General features: G+C 39.1%; 1 protein-coding gene across 1 annotated transcript in view; it reads left to right on the forward strand.

Moving 5' to 3' along the window:
- Positions 1–20,550, forward strand: part of LOC111154092 (additional sex combs like 2, transcriptional regulator) — a 144,644-nt gene that overhangs the window by 110,698 nt on the left and 13,396 nt on the right. Inside the window, 5 exon segments of the mRNA XM_022513466.1 lie at positions 1,174–1,289; positions 5,281–5,410; positions 6,427–6,570; positions 14,390–14,553; positions 18,547–18,643. Of these exon segments, the coding sequence (XP_022369174.1) occupies positions 1,174–1,289; positions 5,281–5,410; positions 6,427–6,570; positions 14,390–14,553; positions 18,547–18,643 (651 nt within the window).

Genomic DNA, 20,550 nt, shown 5'->3' on the forward strand with positions numbered 1-20,550 from the left:
ACCTGCTCATAAGGGTGGGAGTGCAAAGGCAGGCATGCCAAGGGTGATAAGTCACCTTCTTAGTATCGTCTGCTGTGGCATCCTCTTTAAATGTTATCTGCTATGTATTCCTTTCTTAGGACTTAGAAGAATCTGTTGAAAAGCTGTTTTCCCAAACTTGTATAGTCCAGTGAACCATGCTTCTGCATTGTCATGTCAGGTAGCTACCCACCAACATACTTTATATGGTGTCGTTAAGCTCTGTAGTCGTGCCATGAGATGCCATTTTCCTATCCGGGCCTTTTCAGTCCAGTTACTGTGGAACGGAGAAGGTGTTAGGAAGCATCTAGTCTTCCAGAGTCATCACTGACAGTAGGGATTACTGTTTTACTATTTCTTTTTTTAAGGGGCCTGAATCAACATTTTATTTGTCACCTCTTACCATGAGGAATGCACTGCTGAACTTTACAGAACATAAAAATCTAATTGCTATTTTAGTATTGTAGGGTATAAGCTCCTGAAGGGAAAACTGTTACATAAGGCTAAGGTTTGGGCAAGCTCTGATGAGGTCTGAGACAAGTAGTGATGAAGGAGAGAGGAATTACACCCGTGCAAATGTGCATTGCTTGCATGAGAGAAGTCCTGAAGCACCCTCTCCCACTGGTGGGCCGGAAACTGTTGGTTTAAGGATGGAGGAATATTAAGAATTAAAGTTGTAGTAGAGTTTTTGAGGTAGAATGGCCTTACTGCCTTCATTTTAAACATAGGGAAGACTGGGACCCATTCTGTCAGCCCAGGGCTCTTTCACTATATCATGTTGTCTTTAGATTTACGTTAAGAACCTACATACTATCCAGCAGGCTCTATAATCTTCTCAGGTTTTATCTAATTTGATGACTCATGGTTTATATTCTGCTTCCTGTTTCAGTCAATCTATTGAAAAAAATCAAAGAATGAAAAGTAATGAATACTAACACCCATCCCTTCCCCATCCTATCATCCTTCACTAGAGCTTTCTGAGGAAATAATCTGAAAAGGGAGGCTGTTTGCAGTAGAACTCCAAAAAGAAGATCCTTCCCAAAAGTGTTTGGTCACAGTTCTTAATACAGGTAGCAGCATATGATTGGGGAAGGAATGGTGCTTGATACCAACTGTGATAACCACATTATTTATTGTCCTTTTTCTCTCCATTAGTATCGTCTAGACTGTCACAGCCATCCTCTCCCCAGTCAGGCTGCCCATCACCTACCATTCCAGCAGGTAAAGTCATTTCTCCGTCACAGAAGCACAGCAAGAAGGCACTAAAGCAGGTAATCATGCTAATCTGTGTATATCAAGTCTTATCTCCTACATTACAAATTCATGATTCTAGAAGTCACTGAAAATTTCCTGAAAGGGCATTAGGTCTTTTTGAGGAGAAATTTCATGCAGTTTCCCAATTTGGATTTAATGATTTATGTACTTGTGTGTTTTAGGTTTGTGGTAGCTAGTCTTTTTACCATGTTTTAAAAGCTCTTTATTTGTTCCTAATTTGCTAAGAGGTTTGTGTGCATGTTTGTGGTTTTTAAATTATGAATAGGTGTTGAACTTTTCAGGTTTTTTTCTTCAGCATTTATTGGGATGATCAGGTAGCTTTTCTCTTTAAATTTGCTAATATACAGACTTCCATGGCTAGAATTTTCTAATGTTAACATATACTTAGGTTTGTTACGTATTTTTTAATATGTTATGAATTTTTCTTATTTAAGATTTTTGCTTGGATTTTGCTGTTTTCTTGTATAATACTTGTACAATTTTGGAATCAGGGTAGTTCTAGCGTTAATAAAATAAGTTGGGTAGCTCGCTTATTTTTCTAGATTTTTGGAAAACAATTAAGAATTGTTTTCTTAGCATTTCAGTTTCATCTGTTACTCATTTGATTCCTGCTTTTTGAACTAATTTTGGAAAAAAATTTTTCTTAATTTTGTATATTTCTCTTAGAAAAATTAGTCTATTTCTGGGGCGCCTGGGTGGCTCGGTGGGTTAAAGCCTCTGTCTTTGGCTCAGGTTATGATCTCAGGGTCCTGGGATCGAGCCCCGCATCTGGGCTCTCGGCTCCGCAGGGAGCCTGCTTCCTCCTCTCTCTCTGCCTGCCTCTCTGCCTAGTTGTGATTTCTCTCTGTCAAATAATTAAAATAAAATAAAAAGAAAAGAAAAATAGTCTATTTTATCTGACTTTTAAAAATACTTGCATAAAGTTATAGCAGTATTCCTTTACGTTTTCTTTTTTGTTCCTCAGTGTTGTACATTTATAATGTATCTTTTTTCCTTCCAGTGCTACTTGTCATTGGTCTCTGTTACCAGGCTTTTCAAAGAACTTGTTTTTTTTGAAATGCAAATGATCAATACAAATTCACTAATAATTAACTGAATATTGACAGATTACTTTTATTTGTTTTTTAACTTTTTATTTTTAAAAAGATTTTATTTATTTATTTGACAGAGATCACAAGTAGGCAGAGAAGCAGGCAGAGAGAGAGAGGGGTGGGAAAGCAGGCTCCCTGCTGAGCAGAGAGCCCAATGTGGGGCTCGATCCCAGGACCCTGGGATCATGACCTGAGCCAAAGACAGAGGCTTTAACCCACTGAGCCACCCGGGTGCCCCGACAGATTTACTTTTATCCTCAGATTGGTATAAACTAAAGAACTTAATTATCAGGCAATGGCAAGTGTATAGAAAAATGGCTACTAGTAGTTTGCTGGTGCAATATAAGTTATTGTACTTCAGAAAGAAATCTTGTGATCATCTACTAAAATTGTAAATGCACATCCCCTACAACTAAGCATTTGAACATTTTGGAACATAGATTAGAAAAATACAAAAAGGGGCGCCTGGGTGGCTCAGTGGGTTAAAGCCTCTGCCTTCGGCTCAGGCCATGATCTTGGGGTCCTGGCATCGAGCCCCGCATCGGGCTCACTGCTCAGCAGGGAGCCTGCTTCCTCCTGTCTCTCTGCCTGTGATCTCTGGCTGTCAAATAAATAAATAAATAATCTTTAAAAAAAAAAGAAAAGAAAAATACAAATATACATTCCAGTTACACACAGAAAAATAATTGCATTCAAGTTTGTAATAGCAAAAACTTGCAAGTAACCAATTATATATCAGGGAATTCCTTCGCAAATTACACTATTTCTATATGCTGGATAATTGTGCAAGATTAAGAGTTTGTAATGTCATTGTTTTACATGTATAGACATGGAAGCATCGCCACACTAGAATGTTGAATCACTAAAATTGGGTTATATTCCAACATGCAGAGCATGATACCATTGATAAGAAATAAACACATACCCACAAAATAATATTTTATTTTTAATAGAAACATACACACATCAGTATTTAAAAAAAGCTCAATAAGGAAAAATAAATTGACTGTAGTTATCTCTGAAGATTAAGGGACAAGACTGGTGGTCAAGAGAGTTTAGCTTTATGTTTGGATTAAATGGTAAAGATGTAATCATGTATTATCTATGTAATTGAAGTTTTAAAAATTATGTGGTCCTTTAAGTATTAAAAGGAGTATTTAAAGCAAAAGCACTTTTATTAAAGAGTTTCAGAAATTTGATAGGATTAATTGCTGTCTGCCTGGATAATCTCACAGCAGTTGCATTTTTATAAGTTCTTTGAAAGATTTTACTAAGTATAAGATGCTTTCTTCCACAAGAAAAAGGCATGTATTTTCCTAAACCTTGTTAGATAATGGATGACATGTATACTATTCCTGTAATACCAAGAGTCAAATGTGTTTTCTTTAAAGAATATCAGTATGGAAAAGTATGTAAATTAGGTCATGGCATGTAAAGATCTTGCCTCCAGTGTATGTTTTTTGTAGTGTTAGGTGAGAAAAATTATTTCAATATAAGTTATCCTTTACCACAATGAAGGTTTTTGTTGTTTTTAAAATAGAATTAGGAACAGTTTGTAAACTACTGAGGGAGGAAAAAACTAAGTAGTACAGTTCTTAGAGAGGCTGTAAGTTACTCTTTTCCATCATGTATCTGATTTACACAATCACAACAGGAATAGATGAGATCAAATGGTTCTGTTAAATTTTGCGTTATCCTAGAATATCTGGATATTGTGAGTGACAGGGAAAGACCCCGTGGCTGCCACTCAGGAAGCCTATGAAAGTTTTCTGTGCTGATTGCAGAGAGTGAGAGAGAAGCTGTAATCAGTGATCAGACAGCACTGATAATTTTTTATACATTGTGCACCTGCCTTGGTTGTTATAAATGTTGTAGGTGAGTGTGAGCCAGACCCCTGAATCACTCAGTTAATTTTTTCCTTTGGCAGCTTAGGTCAAGATCCGTTGTTGGACCATGCCTGTAGAACATAGCGGGAGATGAGTATGAAGAGGCAGTGGGAACCGAGTAGCCAGTTACTCCACACATTTTTTTTTTTTTTTTTTTGCATGATTGTTTTGAAGGTTAAAGCTCAAACTGGCAATTTAGCAAGGTCATAGATTTCCAATCTTTTTTCGAAATGTAGCTTTACTTTCTTAGTTTCTGTGTCTCTTTTTTTTTTAAACCTTGTGTTAAAAAGTTGTCTTTGCATATTTTCATGACTAAACTCTAGGAAGCTAACTGTCTTCTTATTCATTCTGAATAGTTTAGTGTTGTGTTTGATATAAACTAGAAACATTATAGAAATGAAACTATGCTGAAATAGCCAGAAGAAACTATACTATTCCTGGAACTAGTATTTTCTGACTTCCCTTCCCTTCTCTTCACTGTGTTGCGGTAAATTGCTGAGGATTTGGTCATTGTGCCAAATCTTACCACTCTTACAGGAGATCAGAATCAAGTAATTATTTAACACCTATTGTTCAAATGTATCATCTCTGAAATAGATGTAAGCTAAATATTATTTATATTTCTGCATAGAGCTAATGGAAATGGTACTCTTTTTGGTGAAGGGCTTAGAATTTTATTTCCAGAAAAGATTGGAAACCTTTAATTTTTTGCTGCTACAAGTATCGAAAGTCCATGCCTTACTGGTGATTTTAAGTTCTAAAAATGTTTGTGAGTAATTCTCATATTTATACACAAGAGTAATACTGCCAAGAAATATTCCGACTCTTAAATATCATTTTGGGCTTGTATTTAATTGGTCTCATTTAGGTTCTTGTTTACTTTGATATCGAGCTTTCAAAGAAATTGGATAATCATCATGTTGCTCATCACGTAAACAGCAGTCATTCAGTTTCTGTTATTACTAAAAAATGATTTTATTTTATTGCTTCTAATTAGTTTTCTCTTATAGGCTCTGAAACAGCAACAGCAAAAGAAGCAGCAGCAACAGCAATGCAGGCCGAGCATGTCCATCACCTCCAACCAGCCTCTCTCTCTGAAGACTGTCAAAGCACCCAGTGACTCTGCACCCACCAAACCTGGTAGGCAGACATGGGTGTCTCTCTTTTTCCAGTGTTTCTAGGCTATTTTTCTAATTTGTATACCTTTTAATTTGTTTTCAAGTTACTGGGTTTCTTTACATAGTCTATTACTGCCAGATCATCAATATAAATCCTTTCAGGATAAATGGGAAAATTTTATGCAGAATCATCATGCAGTTAGGAAAAAATAAATTGGCAAAATAGGCACATTAGAATGAAATCAATGACTGACTTCCAAGATGTCTAACCCAGTAATATTGGATACCTCTAATCAGTGACCTTACAAAGTGATGTTGCCAAGACTAAACTCAGACTAAACTCTTCACCAGCTCTCTGCTTTAAAGATAAAAAGCTTTCAGGGCTCCTGGGTGGCTCAGTGGGTTAAAGCCTCTGCCTTCAGCTCAGGTCATGATCTCAGGCTCCTGGGATCGAACCCCACATTGGGCTCTCTGCTCTGCGGAGAGCCTGCTTCCTCCTCTCTCTCTGCCTGCCTCCCTGCCTACTTGTGATCTCTCTCTCTCTGTCAAATAAATAAATAAAATCTTAAAAAACAAAATGATAAAGCTTTTGAAAAAAAAAAAAAAAAAGATAAAAAGCTTTCCTAAGAACATAGGCTACATTTGCGTTTCCGTTAGATATAAACACAGGCCTTTGGATTTTTGTTGTTGTTTTGTTTTGTTTTTCATCTGACCCCCAGATTAGATACAGACTTTGTATTTTATTATCCATTCATTTTGATCCGACCTGGTTATATGGACCTGCCAAATTTAAACGGCATCTTGTAGAACTTTGCATTTTTGTTAGGAGGGAAGTTTACCACCAGAAGCAAATAATGTGTTGGAAGAAGGAAGTGATTTTATTTTACTTTTTAACTCTGAATTTGCAGACTCGAAACACATTTGCAGGGTCACATTGCATCACACAGAACTCCTTTCAGTTTGTGTTGAATGATTTGTTCGATTGGTTTCTATCTGTAACCTCAGTGTCACCAGTCTCTGATGTATCTTTTCTCTTAGCAGTATGGGAAGGAAAGCCGTCTGATGGGCAGTCAAGCAGCCCTCAAAACTCCAACTCCAGCTATTCGTGTTCCGTTCAAGTGGAAAATCCCTTGCTAGGCTTGGGGAAGAAGTCATTCCAGAGGTCTGACAGGCTCCACACAAGTAAGTTAATTTACAAACTTTGGTTCTGCATCTTAATTTGTCAACTCTTTTGAAATTCATCAGTTCTCTTGTGGTTTGGTTCTTTTTCTGGCAGTAGGTTGTTTTGTCCGGCATTATTTATGCCTTACTTCTGTGCACAGAAAAGGAGAAGGACTCATAATGAAACATGGTAAACTGACCCTTTTTTTCTGCTCCCTTTGAAATCCCACTGAGATGGGAATATGGAAATACAAAAGATCAGATTCATAAGAGTGAAGAAAACAAGGAGACAACAGATCAGCAAGCAGTGTCAAGAAACTCTGATGAGGGGCGCCTGGGTGGCTCAGTGGGTTAAAGCCTTTGCCTTCGGCTCAGGTCATGATCCCAGGGTCCTGGGATCAAGCCCCGAATCTGGGCTCTCTGCTCAGCAGGGATCCTGCTTCCCCCTCTCTCTCTGCCTGCCTCTCTGCCTACTTGTGATCTCTGTCTGTCAAATAAATAAATAAAATCTTTAAAAAAAAAAAAAAAAGAAAGAAAGAAACTCTGATGAGAACTGGATGCCGAGCAGCTGATGTCAATAAGCAGCTAGCTGAGGCTGCAGAACGCCAGAGTGAGTCAAGAATAGGAGACCTCGTATATCGTAGCGGGGAAGGGCAAAGTCCAGGTTTGAAAAGAAGAACCTTTTTTGAGGGTTAATAAGAAGCAGTTTGATGCCTCACCCTGGCAGGAGATAAGTGGTTTATTTTTGAGGTGAAATTCAACCATACAGACTTCAAACTCAGAGATACTACCCATGGCTAATGGCAGATAATGAGACAGTGTACTGAAATCAGGGAGATCAAGAAAAATGTAAATACCAAGAGTGATCTTTCTGCTTGGCTTCCAGAATGCTAGTAGTAAGGCATATTTCTGTCACTACAGCTTCCTTCCAGCCCCAGCTGTGTTCCAGCAGCAGACGGGTGGATTGGTGCCTTAAGAAATTGAATAGCCTTAGGGCATCTGGGTGGCTTTTAGGTCATGATCCCAGGGTCCTGGAATTGAGCCCCGCATTGGACTCCCCGTTCAGCTAGGAGCCTGCTTCTCCCTCTCCCTGCTTCTCCCCCTACTTGTGCTCTCTCTCTCTCTGACAAATAAATAAAATCTTTTAAAAAATTAAAAAAAAAAATAGTAGGACCATCAGAAAGAACAGAAATTGAAAGAGGGGTTAAGATAATAAGAGAAATAATAAAATTCCAGAGAATTGAAAGCCACAGATTCCAAAGATGAAAGTTCATAATTGGTGTCAAGAAACATGAATAAAGGGCGCCTCGGTGGCTCAGTGGGTTAAGCCTCTGCCTTATGCTCAGGTCATGATCCCAGGGTCCTGGGATCGAGCCCTGCATCAGGCTCTCTGCTCAGCAGGAAGCCTGTTTCCCCCTCTCTCTGCCTGCCTCTCTGCCTACTTGTGATCTCTGTCTGTCAAATAAATAAATAAAATCTTTTTTTTAAAAAAAGAAAGAAACATGAATAAAAGGAAACCTGTTCTAAGGAAATTCTTTCAAATTTTAAAACACCCAGGATAATGAGAAGACTCCAAAAAAGCAACCAAAGAGAAAGAAAATACTTCATATACAGAGATGCAAGAATTGGGATGGTAAATATCTCAATGGCAGGATAGAGGCTAAAAGATGTGCAGCGATGCTGACAAAATTCATAGGATTAGTTTATACCAGACCCATTTATAGGTTCCAGCCCCTTCCAAGCTGTTAAGTGTGACAACAGAATTAATAATATTTTCAGACTGTGCTTTTTTTTGTTTGTTTTTATGAAATTATTTATTAGAAAATAAGAGGGTGCCTGTGTGGCTCAGTGGGTTAAGCCTCAGCCTTCGGCTCAGGTCATGGTCTCAGGGTCCTGGGATCGAACCCTGCATCAGGCTCTCTGTTCAGCAGGGAGCCTGCTTCCTCCCCTCTCTCTGCTTGTCTCTCTGCCTACTTGTGACCTCTGTCTGTCAAATAAATAAATAAAATCTTTAAAAAAAAAAAAAAAAAAAAAGAAATCAAGTTAAGCATCTGACTCTTGATTTCAGTTCAGGTCATGATCTCAGGGCCATGAGATCAAGCTCTGGGTTTGACATATTAGTATACCTTCTATAAGTATGTAATTTATGAATATTTTTAATCTTTTTTTTTTTTTTAAAGATTTTGTTTATTTATTTGACAGAGAGAGATCACAGGCAGGCAGAGAGAGAGAGAGAGGAGGAAGCAGGCTCCCTGCTGAGCAGAGGCTTTAACCCACTGAGCCACCTAGGCGCCCCTGAATATTTTTAATCTTTGGTAGTGGAATTGACGATCAAAGGGTATGCTTAGTTTATGGCAGATACTGCCTCTAACAAAGATGCACCATTTTATAATCCACCCAAAAGCAAACCAACTTTTATAAGGAAGTTGTCTGGCTGCTGGAAGGAGGACAGTAAGGCAAAGAAGCTGGCACCTCCAGCAAGTTGTAGACTCAGTTCTTAAATTGTGCCTGGTAATCTTTAAATTATTTCCTTTCCTGCCTTACCTGTCACTTAAGCATGTTCTTGGGGAGCAGGCACAAATTCGATAGGTTCTGCTTTCTGCAGGCACCAGGGCACCTGAGCTACAGCTCCTACGGGACCGGAAATGCCTCTATATCCCCAAATGTAGTGTAATTTTCCAAAAGCACTATAATTAAAATTTACATCAGTCCCAGAAAGGCAAGTTTGGATTTTAAGAATTCTTTGGGATGCCTGGGTGGCCCAGTCGTTAGGCATGTGCCTTCCGCTCAGGTCATGATCCCAGAGTCCTAGGATCAAGCCCTGTGTTGGGTTCCCCGCTCCTCGGGAAGTCTGCCTCTCCCTCTCCCACTCCCCCTGCTTGTGTTCCCTCTCTTGCTGTCTCTCTCTGTCAAATAAATAAATTAATTTAAAAAATTATTTCTCCTTTTCTTTTTTTTTTTAAAGATTTTATTATTTTTAACCAATCTCTGTACCCAACTTGGTCTTGAACTCACAACCTTGAGATTTAGAGTCACACGCTCCATTGACTGAGCCAGCCACATGCTCCCAGATTTCAAGAATTCTTACTTATTTTTTATTTTATTTATTCATTTTAATATTTTATTTATTTATTTGGCAGACAGAGATCACAAGTAGGCAGAGAGGCAGGGAGCCCGATGCGGGGCTCTATCCCAGGACCCTGAGATCATGGCCTAAGCCGAAGGCAGAGGCCCAACCCCCTGAGCCACCCAGGTGCCCCTTTTTTTTTTTTTTTTTAAGTATTTATTTATTTATTTCAGAGAGAGGTTGGGGAAGAAGAAGGAAGGGTGGGAGGGAGCAAGGGAGTGAGCAAGGACCTGCACGAGAATGCGGGGCAGAGGAAGAAGAAGAGAATCTCAAGCAGACCCCCCACTGAGCTCACAGCCCAACTCAGGGCTTGATCCCCATGATTTTGACCTAAGCCAAAATCATGAGTTGGACAAGTAACTGAACCACCCAGGTGCCCTCATGATGAGTATTTTTTAAGTATATGGAAGAAGCTGTACATTTTGTGTAAAACAAATAATAAAAATAAATTAGATAAGTCACATGAAACCTTTTTTAGTTTACATTGGTATAATTTGTTTTAACTTCAATAAAATAGTGTATATCATGTATTTTTACATACGAGATTCAGTCAGGGGAAAAAAAACATAGCTTAGATTTCAAGTATAATATGATAGAATACAGCAACCTAAAGTGGGAAGAATTTAAAATAAATAAATAAATAAAAATTAAAAAAAAAAAAAAAAAAAACCAAAAACCAAGGTCAACTTTACCAGAATTAGAGGACTTAAACTTTAAATTTTCGAAATGAGCCAGTTTGTGTGAGGCATATAAAAATATCCTCGGGCATTATTTGATCAATGATAGATCAGAATAATTTACAACTACTATTTCTCAGTCTCACTTAAGGAGTTCTGTTAAAATTTTAAGGGGCCACCTGGCTGGCTCATAAGCGGATCATGTAACTCTTGATCTCTGAGTTACGAGCCCCACACTGGCTATAGACCTTTCTTTAGAAAATTCTTGGGGCGCCTGGGTGGCGCCGTGGGCAACTGCCTTCGGCTCAGGTCATGATCTTGGAGTCCCTTGATCAAGTCCCACATCGGGCTCCCTGCTCGGCAGGGAGTCTGCTTCTCCTGCTGACCTCTCTGCTATCATGTGCGCTCTCTCTCTCTCTCTCTCTCTCAAATAAAATCTCAAAAAAGAAATTTATCTTTTTTTTTAATTAAAGTTTGATTCCGGGGACGCCTGGGTGGCTCAGTTGGTTGGGCAGCTGCCTTCGGCTCAGGTCATGGTCCCGGCGTCCTGGGATCGAGTCCCACATCGGGTTCCTTGCTCCTCAGGGAACCTGCTTCTCCCTCTGCCTCTGCCTGCCATTCTGTCTGCCTGTGCTCGCTCTCTCTCCCTCTCTCTCTCCGACAAATAAATAAATAAAATCTTTAAAAAAATAATAAATAAAGTTTGATTCCGATGTGAATGTACAGAATGAATGCACAAATGGTGAAAACTGTTCAAGGAATGCTGACACTATCATTTCATCGGTCGTATGGGAGAGAACTAGGGTGCTGTTCTGATTCCCTGGAGCCTTTGTAGAATTGTTTATGCAAACCCGAAAAATGGTAACCATCTATGGGTGGGTGTGTAATTAAATGAATCATGCTACATATGTTGGAATATAGTGCAGCTTTTTAAAACGAAAGAGATAGGGCGCTTGGGTGGCTCATTGGGTTAGAGCCTCTGCCTTCGGTTCAGGTCATGATCCCAGGATACTGGGATCGAGCCCCACATTGGGCTCTCTGCTCAGCAGGGAGCCTGCTTCCCCTTCTCTCTCTCTGCCTATTAAAGAGGGCACTTGATGTTATGAGCACTGGGTGTTGTATGCAATTGATAAATCACTAAATTCTACCTCTGAAACTGATAATCCAGTATGTTAATTAAATTGAATTTAAATAAAAAATTTAAAGATATATATTGGGATTTGGGGGCACCTGGCTGGTTCGGTGTATGGAGCATGTGATTCTTGGTCTCAGGGTTGTGGGTTTAAGCCTCACAGTGGGTATAGAGATTACTTAAAAATAAGGTCTTTAGGGGCACCTGGGTGGCTCAGTGGGTTAAAGCCTCTGCCTTCAGCTCAGGTCATGGTCCCAGGGTCCTGGGATTGAGCCCCGCATCAGCCTCTCTGCTCTGCAGGGAGCCTGCTTCTTCCTCTCTCTCTGCCTGTGCCTCTCTGCCTACTTGTGATCTCTGTCTGTCAAATAAATAAATAAAATCTTAAAAAAAAAAATAAGGTCTTTAGAAAATATGTATGTATTTTATGTTTCTGTTATGAACCTTTAACTTAAATACTTAGTAGTCAGAGTTCATGCCCTTTATGATGGCTCTGCCTCTATACAGTGATAAAAACAGAGTCTGAAGCCCCAGTGCTGTGTTCAAATTCCTGCACTCTAAATTCACAGTACAATTTTGGGCAAGTTACCAGGTCTGAGCCTCATTTTCTTGATCTGTGAAATGTACAGTAGTAGCATCTCACTTCCTAGGGTTTTGTGAAAAATAAGTGAGTGAACACATATCAGTGTTTAGAATAGTGCCTGGCACTAAAGAAGCTTCTAGAAGTGTTTGGTGCTGCTGTTACTGATCATTAAGTGGAATTTACTGAGACCTGATTGTTTTCATTCTTGATTATTTTATCCCCATTTTTACAGTCACACGCTTTATTTCTTTAATCATTTCATTCAGCACTGTTCAGTATTTTATGTCTGACGGTTTCAGTGGTAGCAGTACTTTTAGGTCTAAACCTTTTATTTTTGGTTTCTATTGACTCTGTCATGGTAGAATATCTGGTGGTTTGTCAGGGCAGTCTCTGTGTGAGATAGTGCTGGATTTTAATTTGTAAGATCCTATGGGCCTAACTTAAGGGAAATCCTTTCCTCTTAGGAGAGATTACTTTTGCTTCACCTTCAACCAGGAGCAGAGGTTATCCACATTCAGGATTGTGTAGCTTTGTGCATGTATTTCTAAACATAAAATTTCTGGATTTTAGATTCCTTGCACATTAAATTTTACCATCTGTTATAAATTTTCTTCCAGTAAGATTGTATTAATTTGGGACCCATCAGCAGTATTTGACAGTTATCTTTGCTTTTTCCATGTGTAGCTTCATCATTATATTGCAGTATCTGCCATTTTGATAGACAAAAGTGTTCATTGGTTTAATGGGCATTTAAAAAAATATTGGGGGCTTGGGTGGCTCAGTGGGTTAAAGCCTCTGCCTTTGACTCACGTCATGATCTTAGGGTCCTGGGATTGAGCCCTGCATTGGGCTCTCTGCGCAGTGGGGAGCCTGCTTCTCCACCCCCCACCCCCACCACCTGCCTTTCTGTGTATTTGTGATCTCTGTGGAATAAATAAATAAAATCTTCAAAAAAAAAATACTAATACCGTAGGATTTGTTTATGGTTAGTCAACTATGAATTACCTGTAATTATCTGTGCTCATTTTTCTCATGGTAATATTTCTTTTTCATGTTGATTTATAGATGCCCTTAAACTTTAAAAAAAAAAATCTACCAGTCTATTTATTTATTTATTTATTTTTAAAGATTTTATTTATTTGTCAGAGAGAGAGGGAGAGAGAGCGAGCACAGGCAGACAGAATGGCAGGCAGAGGCAGAGGGAGAAGCAAGCTCCCTGATGAGCAAGGAGCCCGATGTGGGACTCGATCCCAGGACGCTGGGATCATGACCTGAGCCGAAGGCAGCTGCTTAACCAACTGAGCCACCCAGGCGTACCTACCAGTCTATTTATTAATTTAAAGTAAGCTCTATGCTCAATGTGGGGCTTGAACTCAACAACCCAGAGATGGAGAGTCGCATGTTCTACCAACTGAGTCAGCCAGGCACCCCATGTGAATGCACATTTATTTATTTATTTTAAAAATTTTTATTTATTTATTTGAGAGAGAGGCAGAAAGAGAGAGTGCACAAGCCACGTTGGGGTAGGGGAAGCACAGAGGGAGAGGGAGAAGCAGACTCCCCACTGAGCAGGGAGTGCATGTGGGGCTCTGTCCTAGGACTTTGAGATCATGACCTGAGCCGAAGGCAGAGGCTTTAACCCACTGAGCTACCCCAGGTGCCCCTAAATGCACTTTTAATATGAAGAATCGTAAAGTTTTGTCAGGATTTGCAAATGTTTTTGGCAAGTTAGTCTTTTGTTTATAATATTTTTTGTCATGACTGTAACCTTTTGATAGTGACCAGGTTTCTTGACACCACTAAGCTCTTCAGTTACAACATTTTTAGGTAATCAGAATTAAAATTGACGAAAAATTTCTGATGGCAAAGGAAAACGGATCTCAGTATGATATATATATATTTGAATTTTTCTGGATTTCTTTTTTTAAAGATTTTTTATTTATTTATTTGACAGAGATCACAAGTAGCAGAGAGGTAGGCAGAGAGAGAGGAGGAAGCAGGCTCCCTGCTGAGCAGAGAGCCCAATGTGGGACTGGATCCCAGGACCCCGAGATCATGACCTGAGCTGAAGGCAGAGCCCCTAACCCACTGAGCTACCCAGGCACCCCTGGATTTTTTTTTTTTTATAATTTTGTGTATGTGTCATGCCTTGCTTTTGTTCGTCTTAAAGAAATTTCTAAAACCCTTTTAAATGTTCCTTCTTCACAGTGTGATATTTAAAGTAGTTACAATTGTGATTTTTTTGCACTACAGAGTAAGCTATACTTAAAATAGAAACAAGAATGTAAAGGAGGCCCAAATGATTCTTTCCCCCTGTTTTGTAGGGCAAATGAAAAGGACTAAATGTGCTGAAATTGATGTTGAGACCCCAGATTCCATTCTGGTGAATACAAACCTTCGAGCGCTGATCAACAAGCACACCTTTTCCGTCCTTCCTGGAGACTGCCAACAGCGACTTCTGCTGCTGCTTCCAGAGGTGGATCGACAGGTGTGTTATTTTCACACATAAGCAGTTCTGAAAAACCCTTCCGAAGCTTTCTTCACATCCCCTTTAACACTCCTTAAAACTTTTAAAATAGCTTTTTATATATACTTATAAAGAAGTGGTATCAAAGGTGCTAAAACAAGAAATAAGAATATTTTTATGTAAGTATTCTTAATAGTTTTGCCCTGTAAGTCTTAGAAAGGAAAAAACTCTTATCAGAATGTCAAGACCATGGAATAAACTTTATGTAGCTATCATATTAGGAAGTGTATTCAATGAATACAGTCGAAGAGAAGAGTTGTCTTGCCTAAGACATTTAACAAGGATTTTTGAATGGATTTTTTTTTAAGAGAGTAAGAATGTTAATTATTTTCATTCTTTTGTTAGATTTTTTAAAAACAAAAACATTTATTGCCTTCATAATTGAGAACTTTCAAAACCCAATATAGTTTATACTCTTTAAAAAAAGATAGCTAGAAGACATACCAAAGGTTTGGGAAAGTCTGGGTAGGGACCAGAGAGATTAAGAGTGGTCAGTAAAAAGGTCAAGATCTGAGATTTTAGCTTTTATCAAGGAAAGAGTGACTAGCAAGTCACTCCCACTTCTGATCACCTGTTTCCTCCTCTACAAAAGGAAGATAGAATCATGATTTTCTAAGGTTTATTCAATTCAAAAGGTTTTTTTATTCATTATTTCCAAACACATACTCTGTTCGAAGTAACCTGATGGGCTCTCCCCTCATTTCCTAATCATTATAAAAACAAGATGAAAGAGACATTTTCCCTAGTTTACAGTAAGAAAACTAAATTTATTAGGTATAAATTTATACCTAAAACTAAATTAATTTATAAATTAATCTTGTGGTAAGAGATTAAAGAAGAGTAACGTATACACCTCATCTTAGCAAATTGACTGTGTCAAAAATAAAATATTTCTAACTCAGAATATAATCTTTCTATTAAACTATACTGATGTTAGTTTCAGTAGCATAATGATGTGAGTCAGCACATAGGAAAGCAGGTTAGATTCCATTTCCCGGGAGACCAAGTAAGTCAGCTGCACTACCAGCAATGGGGTAAAGAAGTAAGTAGAGCTGATCATTCCCAGCTACTGCTTCTCCCTCCTTAAAACTTCTTGGGGGAAATTACAGCTTTGGGGATGCCCACCTTTTGGTTCGAACAAGTTAGGAGGCTGACATTTCTGCAAAGTTTTTTAAGAACTTCTCATTGGGGTTTGCTCTCATCTTTTTTTAAAGGCTCAGGTTATTAGGTTGGGAATATGCTCGGACCTAACTAAAGCCCTATGAACTCCAGTGCAGGTTCCTTAAAATGGTCTTTTGATTAATGGCCCTTATCCTCTCTCAGAGGAAGGATTGCCACATAAAATTCTAGAATGAAAAGGGACTTTATAATTTATCTATTCAATTTCCCATGGAGTGCAGGCCGGTGGGAAGTTCTTAATAGGACATTACTTGGCCTTTTTTTAGTATGGTGAGAACACATGGTAATTTGAGAAATAACGTCCTTATGTCTAAAAGTATGGAGCTCCAGTCAACTTCACTGTCCGATGCAATTTAGGGTGCTTGTAGAATCCTGGTTATTACTAGGACGGAACATCGAAAACCGTATTTCATCGTCTGAGTGCCCAGCCATGAAGTAAAAAGACATAATTTAGATCAGAGAAAAGAATACAGGAGGGGAATGGATTAAAGCACCTCTCTAGATATATTTAAAGATCTGTCATAGGAAACAGGTAAACTTGTTTCTCCAGAAAGCAGATGTGATGTTAAAGTAACATTTTTTTAACAGCTGTAGCTGTTAAAATGGACTGACTTATGATGGAGTAACTTGCTCGTTTCTGGACCGTTCAGGCAGAGGTCAGATGACCTGTTCTTTTTTTTTTTTTTTAAGATTTTATTTATTTATTTGTGAGAGAGAGAGAGAGTGAGAGAGCGAGCACAGGCAGGCAAAGGCAGAGGGAGGAGCAGGCTCCCTTGCTGAGCAAGGAGCCCGATGTGGGACTCGATCCCAGGACGCTGGAATCATGACCTGAGCCGAAGGCAGCTGCTTAACCAACTGAGCCACCCAGGCGTCCCCAGATGACCTGTTCTTACAGGGGAAACCGTCACCCCTCTGACCACTTTCTAGAGAACAAGTCGGCAGTCAGCAAACTTGGGCCAGTTTCGGCCCACTGCCTGTTTTCGTAAATAAAGTTTTATCGACGTATGGTCACTTGCGTTAGTTTACATGTGGCATAGAGCTGTGTTCGTGCTGCAGCGGCATACGTTAAGTAGTGGCAGCAGAGGGCCTATGGCCTTTCAGAGCCTTAAATACTTGCAGTTGCTCCTTTGACAGGAAAAGTTCACCAGTTTCTGCTCTAGAGCTGGGCGGGAGTAGGGGTGTGGGGGCAGATAACGTGGGCCCTGATAGGTATAGAGAGTGAGGCTGGTGGGGAAGAGTTCCTCAGTCGCTAGGATGTCCCAATAGTTACTTAAATTTTCTCTGAAAAAATTGTTTTTGACTTACGGGTTACATTTAAATTGTTAATCTACCTAGGATTTTTTTTTTTATTGCTCTGAAATCAGGGTTCAACTGTATTTTCTGCTTATTAATAGCCTCTTGTTTCGCCACTACATATTTGATACAGCCATCTTTTTCTCACAGTTTGAAATCCCATCTTTATTATGTATTCTGTTCAGTTATAAGCAGTGTGTGTTTATGCATACTCTCTCAACTTCCACTTGTTTCTTTGTTCCTTCGAGTGTTCGTAATAATACTTTCAACTGCAGTGGCTTCGTATGTGGTATGTTTAATAATTGGAAAGGTGGTTTTTCTTGTTTTTTCCTTATGAACTTGAAAATAATTTTGTTAATGACAACTCTGCATTAGGGATTCTGATTGGAATGTAGATATTAACTGTGGGGAGAATGGCAATTTTACTCAACTTTTCTGTCTAAATCTTTTTCAGATCTGTGTTTTATGTCCTTAAATAAGATTTATGGTTCTAAACCATGATAGGAAATCTAAAATCTCTAATAGAAAGAATTTTAAAACCTTTAGGCAAGTACCACAAATCAAGTCCCTAGGCAGATAAATGAGAGGAAATACTTTTTGTGGATGTGACAGTTTTACTATGAATAGTATGTAAGGGATCCTCACAAATTGATAATAAAAATAAGTAGCCTTTCGGAAAAATATACATAATGATAAGCATTTCACAAGATGGCAAATCTAAATATTTAATAAATATGCAAAAAGGTGAACAAAACTCCAGTAGTCAAGATAAAGGAAATTTTTACCATTTTTTAAACCCATTAGAATGGCAGAAATTAAATAGTCTCGTTAACATATATTGTTCACAGGACAGAGTACACTCATATATTTCAGGTAGAAATGTGAATGTAGCCTTTTTGGAAAATAATCTAACAGTACCTAGTTACAGACACAGATACTTCGTTGCTTTTAGAATTTATTCCACAGAAGTAAAAGCTCTAGTGTATTCATCTTTGCCAGAATGCTTACTGCAGCTTGGTTGGTTATGGGAAAGTACTGGAAACAAGGTGTGTTTTTATGATTATGAAACTGGGGCATGAATTGAGGTGCGTGCCTACGGTGAAACATGTGCAGCTGTTAGGAAGGAGCGAACACTCTGCCCGTCGACTTGGAGGGACTTCCCCAGTGTATTACGTGAGAAAAAGAAGATTCAAAGCTTGGTCACAGTTTTGTAAGTGAAATAATAAACCTCCCAGGGAGAAACCTTCTTACATGTAGATTTATTTGTTTGCGGAGGATTCTTTGAGTATACTTAATGGGGAATGGAATTGAAAGAAGGGAGGAGAGGTAAACAGGAAAGAAATGTATTAGAAAAAGTGATACATTAAGTATCCAGGATGATATAGTCAGGTTTCTATAAAATTAAATGTATAAACATTCTTCTCTAAAATGAAAGAATTTGGCTTTCTTTGTAAGCTTCTCTTGGCTTGTTCTTTGACCCAGGTTGGTCCAGATGGTCTGATGAAGTTAAATGGCTCAGCCCTTAACAATGAGTTCTTCACTTCAGCAGCCCAAGGCTGGAAGGAAAGACTCTCAGAAGGTAAATGTTCAAACTTATGTGCCTCCTAGATTGTGTATGTACTTGGAGCTACTATGAGGGCATGTTGGCACCTCTGTGCCTCAGCGAGTTTTTGAGCAATTTTAGTAGGCTAAGGACAGGATGTTTCCGTAGCATAGAACTAGCTATCCTGTGTGAAACCCTATACTGACTTTTGTCTGGATCCTATGTAACCAGGTCTGGCTCCAGGTGGAGTCTAGCGATGTTTCTTCAAGAATTCAAGTCACCTTTGAATTTAGGGAAACTAAAAAAATAGATTTTTTAGTCCCTCTTCCTAAAGATTTTTGATTCAGTAATTCTAGGTGAATGCCTAGGAATTGAAATTTTAATAAGCAGAGTACAGAATTAGAGTTACAGTGTTCTCTTATGTTTGTTTTTCAGTACACGTGGAATACAAACTAACACTTGGAAGGTCACATGAAGGTGTACCAAGACATAGCCTAAAACAACTGTGAGAAGCTTTAAAATGAATACACTTGTAAGGAGAGCATTAGGAATGCTACTCCTTGCTGACATTTTGTCTGATCAGTAGCATTTAGAAGAGTTACTTGACCAACTCATTAACATCTGTATTGTTGACTGCAGTGTTGACATTTGCCTTCCTGTTGTTTTGGGGCAGGGTGGGGGGAAGCAGTTCTGTGTAGAGATGTTTTCTCACTGATTACTCTGGTCTTGTCTCTTAAAGATTTCCTTGAGCAAAGACCACTTATTTTTTTCTGAACTGCAGTCACATAAACACTTTAAAACATATGCATTACTATTACCTTTCTTTAAGAATGATTTGATGAAGGATTTTTGCCCTGCCTAACTCCCCATTTTTTGTTTGTTTGTTTCGTTTGTTTTGTTTTTGAGAGAAAGAGAGACCAAACTATAGCAAGAGGGAGGGAGGCAGAGGGACAGAAAGAATCCTAAGCAGGCTCTAGGGTCACTGGAAGCAGGGCTTGATCTCTGGACGCTGAGATCATGACCTTAGCCGAAATCAGGACTCACCCAGGTGCTCGCCCCCCCCCCCGGTTCCCCCACCACCCAGTTTTTTAAAGTAGACAATGTCATCAGTGGTACTTTGATTGTTATCAGTGTTTCTTTTCTTACTTTTTTTCTTTTTCTTTTCTTTTTTTGCATATGAGCAGTCACTGCTATGCCTAGTCATGTGATCGTATTTTATGAGCAGCAAAAACTTTGAACACTGTACACATGTGAACAGAAGTCAGTATGTTTTATTCCTCATTCTCTTGTATACAGTAGACTCCCTGAAAAAGTAGTTCTGGGTTGGATTCTGACAGGCAAAGTCCTCTTTTCTACTCCCGTGCCCAGGACTGTGTCCTTCAACACTTTTCTTCTCTATCCTTTTACCCTAAAGAAACCTAAACTTGAACACTACCGTTTCTATTTTTCCTTGACGTCCTGGGTATTAGAGTATAAAAAAGAGCAGGCTTTCTGAGCCGCAGTTGGAAGATGGCCTACCCAACAGATTCAGGTGTCCTCTGCTGTCGGAGAGGGAGGGATGGAGGTAGTTGGTGGTAGTTGGTGGTATATGCAAGTAAATGTCGTATTCAGAGTGGCGCGATCATTGACATGTTTAGTGCCTTATGTCAGGGCAGTAGAGCGGTACAGTTTCTGGAGCAGTTAGAAAACTGACCACTCCCAGATAACTCCCTGCCGTTTTAGTGGAACCTCGGCTGCCTGGAAGCTGGGTCCCAGGTCACGGCTGTTCATTATGCAGTAAGAGACAAAAGGCACAAAATACAACTTGCCTAAGGGAAGCAGAACTTTAAAATAACAGAATGCCCAATGGCATTATTTACTGAAACCATGTGACTCTTTTTCCAGTGGAAAAGAAATGACAAATTCAAGGTTAGTGATAAATCTGTAGGGAGTATGATGTTTGG

This window comes from Enhydra lutris, unplaced genomic scaffold, assembly GCF_002288905.1.
Source record: "Enhydra lutris kenyoni isolate GAN:26980312 unplaced genomic scaffold, ASM228890v2 scaffoldscaffold35, whole genome shotgun sequence".
Lineage (NCBI taxonomy): Eukaryota > Metazoa > Chordata > Mammalia > Carnivora > Mustelidae > Enhydra > Enhydra lutris.